This window comes from Etheostoma spectabile, chromosome 5 (genome assembly GCF_008692095.1).
Source record: "Etheostoma spectabile isolate EspeVRDwgs_2016 chromosome 5, UIUC_Espe_1.0, whole genome shotgun sequence".
NCBI lineage: Eukaryota > Metazoa > Chordata > Actinopteri > Perciformes > Percidae > Etheostoma > Etheostoma spectabile.
The window spans coordinates 12,132,456-12,144,845 of record NC_045737.1 but is presented as its reverse complement, the minus strand read 5'-3'; the positions used below and the strand labels follow the sequence as shown (position 1 = coordinate 12,144,845).

The following is a 12,390-nucleotide window of genomic DNA, read 5'->3' as shown; positions in this document are numbered from 1 at the left end:
CTATCTATCTATCTATCTATCTATCTATCTATCTATCTAGCTGTAATTTCTGAAGTGAGGGGGACAGATGGTTCATGAGGAGAATTTTTATTGAAAGATCCTCTCCTATTTGTCTCACCAAATTGCGGATTTGTAGAAGCCTACATTTCATCTAAGATTTATGGAAACAGACATTTGGGGTTAGTGTAGAAGGATCCGGGGGGGATCCAGGGGCATGTATATAATTTTATTATATATTAATCTATTATAGCCTGAGTCTATCAACCTTAGTACCGTGGCAACTCTGTATTATTAACGTGAGTAACTCTGGATTATTCAGGTTCAGGCAATTCATACAACTTTTCTCCTTCTTTTTTTTTGAGCTCGTGACTTGAGCTTGGTAACCATGGCGAACCCTTTCACAGATGGCTGTAAGGATCACTTGGAGCGTTGTCATCACAGTAACGTGATGACTAGTACTGTCCTGCTGTGATTTCTTTTTCAACAATGCTTTGTTTGGATGCAAAACAGAAGCATTGTCTTTATTATAGCACTGTCTACGTTCAAAATCCCAGCATTTATCTTTTTATGTAATAGTCTCCTGATAACCTGCATACTGTACTGTACTGCATAAACAACAACCACAATTCCCTAGTCAGCTACAGGCCAATCATACTGTTGCCACGGTGCAGTGCCTGCTCACAACACGCTGTTGTTAATCAGTACAAAGATAGAGGAGACAATTGGAGACAATTAGTTGCGAACATTGTGAACATTTACTGTACAATAGCTAACTATATAATCGCGAATTATTTCTACATACAAATAGTCAGAAACCGATAATGGATGTGTAGGTTCAGAGCAAGGATTGCTCCGGGAGTAAAATATGATGATGTATCTGTAATTTGCACTAAAACTGGCAGCAGCAGCAGCACTGACAGACAGGATTTCCAGGAGCAGACACCCAGCGATGACATTTTCATTTGATTCCCCGCTTTATGTCTCATGCACATTTGCGTGCAGGTGTGTCTGCAATGTAACGATGCGCTTGTGGCGAGCACACACGCCTTTTGAAATAACACGGATGAGCAAGATTGATATAAATGGGTTGGCTTAAATAGGCCCGGCTCTTGGCCTTTTGACAATGATGGGAAATGGAGGAAAGAAAGCAAGGGAGGAAGTGAACGAGAGCCTAGAAGCAGAAGCAGATTTATATGCTCTCTTACATAGCTCACCTCAGCGGAGGAGTATCCCGACGATGAGTATCTGGACATGTCAAAGTCATCATCACTGAAACAAACAAAAACCACAAGTTAGCTTGTCATTTCTGTGTTTATGGAGCCTATGTGGCAAGACGTTTATTCATGTGTGGGAGTTCACCTGTCTGTGTCTAGGGCCACCAAGGGCTTCTCATCTGGGCTCTGGTCTAAAGAGGAATAGCCTTTATTGGGCACAACCAACCTGCAGGGAGGGAACAGAGAGCGAGAGAGAGAGAGAGAGAGAGAGAGAGAGAGAGAGAGATAGAGAGAGGAGGAGGGGTGATCAGATGAGCATATAGGGCGTAACAGAATATGACAGGAATAGGCGGAGGAGGGGAAATAGATTCACAAACAGGAAGCAGTTGGCAGAGATGCTGAAAGTAAAGGAAGGGGGGGGGGCAGGAGGTGACGTCACAGCTGAACTACAGTGACAACAGAAGCATAAAAGAGGTCCAGTTTGTAACTCGGACGTCTTACACGCCCAAAATCAATACAACTATTCTCTTCCTGCCTCGCTGACAGACAGAGATAATGGACGTAGATAATAACAGATAATGTCAAGCCCCCAAAAACACGTTTCTGATCTTACATATAGAATCTGCATACAGTACGCTATGACATAAAGCAAACAGAATTAGTGGACACTTTCTTAAACAAGGGAACAAAGGTATTTCCCCAGTGTGGGATAAATAAAGTTATTATTTTATTTTATTGTTTTGTGGCTTTTTTTGTTGTTGCTCGTCAAAATACATAATTACATACGGTGCAGTATGTGTACACTAACAACTAGTACTGAGTTGGACAACTACTTCATTTTGATCTTAATTTAGTAAATTAGCCTGTATGTGATTTGCTGCCAGTATATAAACAAAACGGACTTTAAGGTCCCATATTGTAAAAATGAAATTTCCATGTCTTTTTTTATTTATTATAAAGCAAGTGGTGGTGCTTTATAAAAATACTGTGACAGTATCAAAACAGAAATGCACACAGCTTGTATTCAGAAAACATGCCTTAAATGAGCCGTCGGGACTTCTGTATACAGGACTTCTGACTGTACTATAATAATATTATATATATATATATATATATATATATATATATATATAGGTAGAAATTCTCGCTACAGTCATTCCCCGGAACTTGGAAATGAGCATGATAGGGGACCTTTAAATTGAGTTTATCACTAAAACAAAAGACCTTTTATTGACTGTCATTGCTCAGAACAGGGTTTCTACAGGTTCCAACACGTCAAATTAAAGACTTTTTAAGACCTTTATGAATGAAAGTTAAGACCCATATCACGGCATTAAAGTACAACAAAACGCAGAGTCACAAAAGTACTTACAAAGTAAGTAAAATTATGAAAACGGAATAAAATGAGTAATAATGATCTGTACATACACAGCAAATTGTATTTAGACTAGCAAAAGAAAGAACTACAATACCACAGAATTAAAAAAAAACATTTCAGTGATCGTTAGAGGCAGCATTACGGAGACGTGGGGAAATTAAGACTAGTTTAAAATGATTTAAGACCTAGAACACAGACTTTTTGAAGCCTAACATTTTGATTTAGAAATTTTAGACTTTTTTAGACTTCTTAAAACCCACGGAAACCCTGCAGAAAGACACCAGCCACCATCTCATTTTATTCATTAAACCTCACTTCTTACCGCGTTCTGGCCATGACGTTGTTCTTCTTGGGCTGCTGGTTGACCGGACTACCTACAGCGTTGCCGTTCTTCAATGAGCCCTTCCTAGCCAGCCCTCGCTGTTTCTCTGCACACACACACGTACACACAAAAACACACACACACACACACACAAACACAAGGTTAGCTCCAAATGACACACACTGCATAAACTGCCCAAAAGGTTAAGGTTTAACTAATGTCAGTGTCATCTACAATAAAATGATGCAATTTGCTTATTATAATATTCCCAAATAAACCAGGGCTTTGCTGACCGAAAATATATACCTTCTTAACTTTCTGCTGCATTTCTACTGCAAACTTTATAGCAGTCTTCTTGGGTTATCAAATTTACTTTAAAGAAGAAATGAGTCAGGAAGAGTGGGGATCAAGCAAGGGAATGCGGCCAATTTCTACTTGACTGTGACATATTTGTTTTCGCAACATGATGAAAAACTCTAAGCTTTGCAGCACGGTACAAGACGGGATATCAGATCAGTTTCTGTTTACTGACCAGGAAGTGATGACCACTGCTGAGGGGTTGAGGGGGTTGTTTAATTTGTGTAATATGATACAATACAAAAGCCACAAAGCATTGCGAATTGCATTCAGAAACAACAGGTCCTTTCCTCCTTTTTTCTGATCCTTGTTAGTTATCATGGGACGGTCTCATGTGGCTGAGTGGTAGAGCGGTCACCTGCCAATTGGAAGGTTAGTGGTTCGATCCATGTCGAAGTAGGAAGTAGGACTGAAGCCTGATGCTGTGCCATCGGTGTGTAAATGGGTGTGAGTGGTTATCTGATGAGCATTTACTACTATATTCTTGTACTATGTAAAAGCGCTTTGAATAGTCGCTATATAAGAACAGTACATGTACATCATCCGATGGAAAACAACTAGCAGTCTACTCTGAGCCAGCGGTATAAAAAAGTAATGGCATTACACTTATAATCCAGACTCTAGATTCTTTTCCATCTCAAGAACACAAAGGCAAAGTGACGTGCATTAATAAGGGAGTATCCTCAGATTGCATTTTAAGTGATTACATGTTACAAAAAGGCTGAACAACAAATGAGATTAACATGAAAATACAACTGTGCCCATTGTTGTGGTCTCACGTTCAACCTGCAGGATAGATGTAGAATAAAGTGAACTTACTTCACATATGGATGCCAGAGTTACACTTAAAAACAACAACTACCTTTTCATGTGTTTCTGTCACTGAGTAGTTTACTCCTTCTAAATATTCTGGGTTTTTATAGACATTGGCCAACAAAGTATTACAGTAGGAGATAAAGAAAAAAGAGGCATTGTTGCTAACCAGTTGACTCTGTCCAAGGTGCTGAAATGGACCTTTAACTCTAGAGACTCAAATTCCCAAACATAAAACAGGCTTCATATTTTTTTGCTGTAGATGTCAACTCATAAATGTAACAGTAAAAATGGATTAGAGCCAAAACACTTGGAAAAGAACAATTGATTAGATGATTAAAAAGTAATTGACAATACAGAGCTGCAAAGTTTGATCGATTAGTTGTCGACTATTAAATTATAAACTATTTTGATAATCAATCGGTTTTAAGATCCTGTGGGTTTTCAGGTTTTGCTGTATTGTTGTGCGTCTTGTCCTTTTTTCTGTCTTACCCCTCTTAGCCTACACATACTGTCGCTCCTTCTCACCTATTTTCATCTGCAGAGGGGAGGGCTTGTAGTTGATCGTGACAGGTTCCCCCTCTCTGGTGTCGGAGTCCGCCTCTGAGGCTGTGGACGAGGCCGGGTCCTGGAGACAAACGGGAGGACGGTGTGGAACGAAAGATGAGCAAAAATGTGCATTACTGAGGCATTAATTAATAATTCATGTCTTTTTGCAATGCATAACACACACACACACACACACGTCTATGCCTAGACAATGTGAATAAAACAGTTCAGAAATAGATCGGGGAGCAATAGTCCCGCTCTACAGATGAAGCATTACACAGACAGCTCAGACTGAAGCACCTGGACAACATAAATCTTTATTGGCAAACTAGGTTTTGTTATAGCTACCTCCAAGTGAGAGAGATTGAAACTGTGAAGCAACATAGCCCTTGAGCCCATAGACCTTGTATAGATCCGGTGTGGTTGTTGTTATTGCTATTGCTTCTATATGTCTATCTTCTGTCTTCAAGTTCTCTGTTGATGTATTTGTCTGTGTATTTTGCCATGTGCATGAAACAGACTGTGAAAACAAATTTCTCCCACAGGACCATCTATCTATCTATACATCTATCTATCTATCAGGGTTGCACGATATTGACAAAATGTGATATTGCAATATTTATTATGAATATTGTGATATCGATATTAATTTCAATAGTTTTAAACATGTAAAATTACAAAAGATACAGGAAAATGCATCAAAATAGATATTAATAAATTAAACAAGGTTTATTTCAACTGACACTGTCATATTGGACTGGTAGAACATGAACAAATAACGGCCATGTCTACAGAACAGGACAGGTTTTACTGGTTGGGCAGTACCAAATAAATAAATAAAGAGAACGGGACACAACTTTCCTTTTCTCTTCTCTGATTCCTTCCGTTTAGTTGCCTCTATTTCTTCACTTACACCGTCACTCTGTTGAAATATGCACACGTGTGGTAAGCTCCATAGGGTTTGTCACGTAGTGGACCCCCCGCTGCACTGACGTGCACCAACATGTGCAAGTGGCATGGTAACTGGCCAATGAAACATGATCCTTATAGAGTTTCAAGTGGGCTCTAAATCAAACACATCCAAGCAACACAGCCAACGGAGGAGACACAAAATAAACAAAATATTGCATACTTATACTATACTATACTTTCGATATATTGTTTTAAACAATATTTAATCAATATATCTTGCACCCCTTAATATAACATTGTGCAACATATTACAATAAAGATATTGATTCAATGTATCTTGCCCCCCTACTTACTATCTATCTATCTATCTATCTATCTATCTATCTATCTATCTATCTATCTATCTATCTATCATAAGTGAATGCATGTTATTGAACTTATAGTGCTCCATGATTTGTTCAGGTTGCTCTAGGACCATTTGGGGGATGCCTGGAAGTCCCTGGATCCCAGTTTGGGGAAACATCCTTATACATTCACATCTTATATCCACAGGGCAAAGGTAAGGAGAAACAAAGCGGTCACATGACGCACGGGGATGAATGAAGGCATGGGACGCCCGGAGACAACAGGTCAGACTGCTTTGGGTCTAATGTGGCTCTCTGTGGGCAGAAGAGGCCGCCCTGCAGGCTGCAGTAACCCAGGGCCCCGCTACAGGCCACGGAGCGCATCATTTACGCAGATTTTTTATTTCATTTGATCAAAAGGTCGTGCTTTAACGGTACATAGCCTAAGAGCACATATTTGCGAGTAAAGACCGTTCACTAATCACGTCAAAGAGACACAAGTTGCGTTTAGCCGGAGCAACACGCTGAGGATGATCATCAGCAGCAGCAGCAGCAGCAGCAGCAGCGTTGGGATGGGATGCTTGTTTTCGCCAGACATGACGGATGCTGCTCACTACGCAGCAGACCGGACGCTGCTTGCATTACACAGTTAACCCAAAACCTCCATCAATGAGTAAATCAATTATCCTTTGACACCTTACAATGTCAGTTTGCAAATTTACTGTAGTCAGAAAAAAACTTGCCGAAAAGGCTAAACGGATGAGCCGATATTACGCGTGGCAGGTGATGATGTGTCGGGATACCAGAGCATAACATTATGAATGGAAGGCCTCGTACTCTAAACACCCTGGAATGACAATGGCATCAAAAAAACAAAAACAAGACCAAAAAACTGATCGATTATCAATCGGACTTACCAGCGGCTGCATCTCAGCCTGCATCTCCGCCTCCTGCACGGCACTCGGCACTTGGAATCTGTCTATTTCTTCCATCATTTTGGCTGCGCGCCTCTTTTCCTCCCTTCTCCTTGAAACTAATAAATCGGTAACCGGTCGTTTCGACGAGTTCTCGCCGAAAAGTTGAGCGTGATCTCAGATTTGTAACAATCTCTGTAGCTCTTCGGTGGCGAGCTTCATCCCAGCAGGCAGTATGTCGACGGTGGTGTGACCAGTTGGGTGACGGTGACTCCACCGCCCACTTCCGGGTAGGGTATCCCAAGCTATGGTCCGGGGACACAGAAGGGGCCTTTTAAAAAAAGATCCCAGCAAAGTTGAGTAATAAATCAGTGGTGCGTTTCCCCCCAAGTACTACTAAAATACTATATTACAGTATTTTATTAGCATGGGAGATTTTGAAACAGGATTAAGGACTGTTTGACGCATGTCCTGTTCCTGAACACTGATCATTCATTGTGTCATGCAATTTGGTGTTTTTTTTAAGTCTGTTTTTTTATATACACACACTACCGGTCAAAAGTTTGGGGTCACTTAGAAATTTCCATTGCACTCCATTATAGACAGAATACCAGCTGAGATCAGTTGCATTGTTTTTTAACCAGAGCAGCAGTGCAGATTACATTATGTGCTTACATAATTGCAAAAGAGTTCTCCAGTGTCTTCTCAGTTAGTTTTTTAAAATGATATCAGATTAGTAAACAGAATGTGCCTCTGGAACATTGGATAAATGGTTGCTGATAATGGACAATGTAGATATTGCATTAAAGATCATCCACCCACTCAGATCAGCTGGTATTCTGTCTATAATGGAGTGGTATGGAAAATTGTAAGTGACCCCAAACTTTTGACCGGTAGTGGGAATGGGAATATTCGGGGTAAAAAAAAAAAGAAATACTTACAAATTTTAAGATGAAGTACTTCTACTCCTCTATATTTCATAGGCATATAATGTAGTTCCCAGTTTAATTGACTACTTTAGTTAAATATTTGTTCACTTAAACTGCACTGTAACTTTTATTCTTGTATTTTTGAATTGTTACAGAAGTTACATTTTTGAAAATTCAAACTGTATGACAATCGGCTGTTCTGGGTCTATGTATAGAGCAACGGCTTATACATTGTCCCACATTGACGTCCTGTATTATCGTATTTTATCGTTTTCTAAAACATTTTTTTTGGTTTTAAAATGCTCTTTAATGTATATGTAGAGCACTTTAAATTGTATAATACAAAAATAATTAACAAATACATGGTTGTGTGTCATTATAGGTTAAGACAAGATTTTATTTAACCCCAGAGTAAAATTCAAAAGCTACACAGCCATATGTCAAATCAACATTAGCTCCAATTTTACCAGCTTTGTCGTTAAAATTATGTACATTATATGTACATCAGTAATTATAATCCTATAATATAATTTATTGTTTTGAAATAGATAACTATGCATAATGAGGACTTATACTTTTAGTAAATGCCTTTTACTTCTAACAGAGGTTTACTCTGTGGTATTGTTGCTTTTACTCAAGCAAAAGGTTGTTCTTCTTCCACCACTGGCAACAGATTATTGTCAGTGTACTTTGCAATGTGAGAAAAATTGTTATAATATGGTACAACTATGTCTGTGAGGCAACTTCTTTTTGTTTTATCCTTTTTGTTTCGTCTTTTCATTCCCTTTTGCCCCTCAGGAGTAACAGATAAGTCTCAGACTAAAGTTGAGTGAACAACTGAAGTCAGAGGATTAACCATCTCCATTGTCTTTTCAGGTGGTCTTGGCAGGAAATGGAGCGCCCAATGTGTAAACTCCAGTTGAAAGCTTGCGGACCAGCGAACACACAAGACAGTCTTTCATAAAAAAAAAAAAAAGTACTAGACGGATCAGAAGCAGACTGCTTAACAGCCCGTCATTCAGAAAGTCAATAACAATCGTCTTCATCCAGGAATTTTAATTAAAACTGAATAAATTACTTAATCAAATGAGCAGCCTCAACCAATTAATTATAGAGCCAGAAATTAGTTGGGCAGGGACAAAACACACGTCTTTAATCGCTGACACACCAACCCGATTATCGCCCGTCGGACAGCCTGGCGAGGTCAGGGACTCGAGTCTGTTCGGTGTGTTCCGTGCCGTTGACAGTCGGAAGAGCCTTCATTTGACATGCTGAATCGGAAGATGGGCAGTCGGACTTAGTGACCAATCTGATTGGTCGAGTGCCAACCTGGAAATGACGAGGGGCACGAGCGTGACGAACGCCTCTCAAAATCGGGCGAAAATCTTTTAAACTGACCTTTCTCAATCTGAAATCAAGAAAGATTTAGCAAATGTATGGCCTATTTCTTGCTTAAAACGTTTTCAGAAACACGTTTTGGTAAAGTATTTTTCGTAAAATACGAGATCGTATTCCCAATAAGTTGCTATTATGGTCTGGCTTTGAAATTCCGGAGAAGCCAGACCCATGACCCAATCGTCCAATCAGTTGCCGGTTTTCATTTTTTGGGAGACAACACAGGTTACCGCCGCCTGCTGTTTTATGGAGACGTATTACGCTTCACGCACACGCAGAACGTGCGCTCAAGTCGTCGTCGCTTCGGTGTGTTCCACTGAGGCCCTTTTTTGAGACAGTCAGTCCGACTGCCTTTTCTGCTGAAGGTTGGCCGCCGGGTTGCTGGATCAGAGCCTTTAACAAAAACAGCAGTAATATTTGTAACGGGGAATTCATTTCTAACATGGTGTCTGTGATGTCCATGAGTGCATGTAGGTCAAATTATAATCCAGTGTCTTTATTTTAAATTACAGTATATCATATAGTTTTCAGAGGATCAATCAGTTGATCGACCTCAGTCCATTCAAGGAACTGCAGTGCAGCCGTGACAGTTTTCTGCCTCATCACCCAGCAACCTGTTTCCCACGAACAGCCGTCACCGAAATTATTCACTCGAGCTAATTTTGTACAATTTCTAGGTACTTATACTTTACTTAGGTATACTTTACACTTCACTACATTTCAGAGGCCAATTTTGTACAATTAAGTACAATTTCTAGGTACACTTTACACTTCTACTGGATTTTTCTCACATCAATACACTTTAAGAGACTTTTACAGATTGCAATTTCACTTAACACCCTATTATCAGCTGCTGTAATAAAAAACAACAACGATTTGCTGTTTTAGACTAAAATTCTGCCTCCACGTTCACCAATAATAATATTCCAATAATATACAGTATGTATACCACTCTGAAACAGTTCATCGTTCATTATGAGAAGCCTACTTTTACTTTTTTAAGTACAATTAGATGTTAATACATTTGTAGTTGTACTACTGTAGTTATGAATGTAGGACCAGTGGTGTAAAAGGTACAAAAGTTGCCTCTGCAACAATATTTTTTTACATTATGGTATTTCACTTTTGTAGAGTCTTAGTCATAATCCATCACCGGCTGTGAATATGAACAAGGCACAAGACTTTTGCTGGAATGTTTAAGTGGGTTTAAGAAACAATAAATACATAAATGAACACATACAAGAGAAAGCCAAGAGGTACAGTAGGCATGTTTGAATCCACATTTGTCATCTTGTCATTGATACCTTTAAATGATGGATATTGATAAAAAATCATTAAAAGTAACAATACAAATAACTAGTACATTTACTAAAGTACTGAACCAAGTACAGTTTTGAGGTAACATACTTCACTTGAGTACTTCCATTTTAAGCTGCTTTTACTCCATTACATTTCAGTGGGAAACACTTTGTATGCCGCTACATTTATTCAACAGGTTACCATTTTAGATTTAGAATGTGTGTTTAAAAAATGAAAAAAAAATAAAAAAGATATGACCAGCTTATAAAGCATTGCTTTAGAATAGACTAGTCAGCTGTTTACAAAGAAGTTTGAATTAGCTTCATCTCGACCCACAACAACATTAACGTAAATGCTTCTTATACAACTATGCATCGGGAAAAGGCCTGGTTATCAAATTATATATTATCATTACTTAAATCATTCTGACAGAAGTAATTGTGCTACAGTCATTGGCATAAATCTCATCTAACTGTGACTGGGAACATTAATTCTCTCAAGAGCAATTTTTCGAAGGGGACACAAACAGCACAGACAAAATTATACAGTTGTGGAACTCACGCAAGTAGACTGACATGGCTTTTTTTATCCAATTTTCAGTTATATGGATGATTTTGAACTGAGAACTGAACCCCCAAGCAAAAAAAGCTAGCTAACTAGCCAGCCGGCTCACTTTCTGTGACCAGTGAAAGCGTGTCGGGTGGAATTAGCACTAACTATCCAGCAAGCTATCAAACAAGCTAAAAAACAAGCTAGGTAACGGGATATTCGCTAACATAGAGGATTCATGGAAAAATCATATTTTTTTTGTAAAGACTACTTTATAATGAATTCAAATGACACAGCATCATCTGTGTCAGAGAAAAGGGTTACTTCATCCGATGTTCAAAGTGAATAAAATAGCCATTTCTTCTTACTGGAGTCCCACAACTAACTTACGGAGTGATTCAAATGTAGTTTTGTCCCACCCAGCCATGTCTCTCTTAACAGCGTTGCTCCCTGTCACTCCCTGATGTAAGTCGAGGGTAGATTTGAGTCACTACCGTTAGCAATCAAACAATCATAGAGAGCTAAAAAAGTTTTGAAATGACTGCTAGCTTAGCTACAAGCTAGCAATCAAACACAACAAAGGCTGTCACTTGAATGGCGTTTTGAGCTAACGTTAGCAATCAAACAACCATAGATAGCTCAAAGGTTTTTGAAAGGATTCCCATCTTCTGTTACTGTTTGTAATAAGAAAAGTTTATTATTTCATGGAATTCACAAATTCCAGTATGACACGTTATGCCGTAAATCATTTCAATCTGAGCATGCGCAACTCAAAATCGGCACTCGACTCACACCGGGGAGTGACACTCCCACCGAATGGACAGGTAGTCGTGGGGGGGTCAAGTTGTTTTTTTAAGCTATGTTTGTATTGTTTTACATATATTACATTATTTACATTGCACAGCATGTTTTTTTTAATCATTTCTTGGGGGGGCAACCCTCAGATGGCCCCCCCGCGATTACCGCCTATGGCTGCAGTACGTCTTTCTTACACTTGTACTCATATACAATTCTGAATGCAGGACTTTGAGTTTTGATAGGGAGTATTTTCACACTCTCACAGTACTTCTATTAAATGAGTTTCTTCCACGACTCAACCACAGCTAGTACTGCCTGGTTGATTTGGCAACTCTCTGATAGGTATCAACAAAACATGAACCCGTTTATCTGCCCAATTTACAAAAATAGAATTGATTGCAGGATTATCACGTTATTCTGTGCATTCCATTAAATGATTTCAAAATACCACTGTCGGGTTATTAAAGCACTGAACGGGTTCTTTCTGCTGCTGCACTATGAAGCGCCCAGACCTCTCAGGTTGTCTGGGTCAGGTCTGCTTATGGTCCCCAGAGTCAGAATTAAACATTGAGAAGCAGTTTTTATGCATGACATATCTGACATAAACTCCCAAAAAA

The 12,390-nt window shown here is 39.2% G+C and overlaps 1 protein-coding gene and 1 long non-coding RNA gene across 2 annotated transcripts in view; both read right to left on the bottom strand.

Annotated features, from left to right (window-relative positions):
• The window catches only part of fam219ab (family with sequence similarity 219 member Ab), a gene marked incomplete in the record, with an annotated part of 43,285 nt that overhangs the window by 1,253 nt on the left and 29,642 nt on the right, over positions 1 to 12,390 (bottom strand). The window contains 5 exon segments of the mRNA XM_032517056.1: positions 1,215 to 1,269; positions 1,360 to 1,440; positions 2,915 to 3,020; positions 4,613 to 4,712; positions 6,807 to 7,134. Coding sequence (XP_032372947.1) covers positions 1,215 to 1,269; positions 1,360 to 1,440; positions 2,915 to 3,020; positions 4,613 to 4,712; positions 6,807 to 6,884 — 420 coding nt within the window.
• LOC116690242 (uncharacterized) lies at positions 5,079 to 6,789 on the bottom strand. Its single transcript, XR_004332204.1, has 3 exons — positions 5,899 to 6,789; positions 5,611 to 5,621; positions 5,079 to 5,169 (listed from the first exon to the last, which is right to left on the bottom strand). It is a non-coding gene; the product is annotated as an uncharacterized LOC116690242 (long non-coding RNA).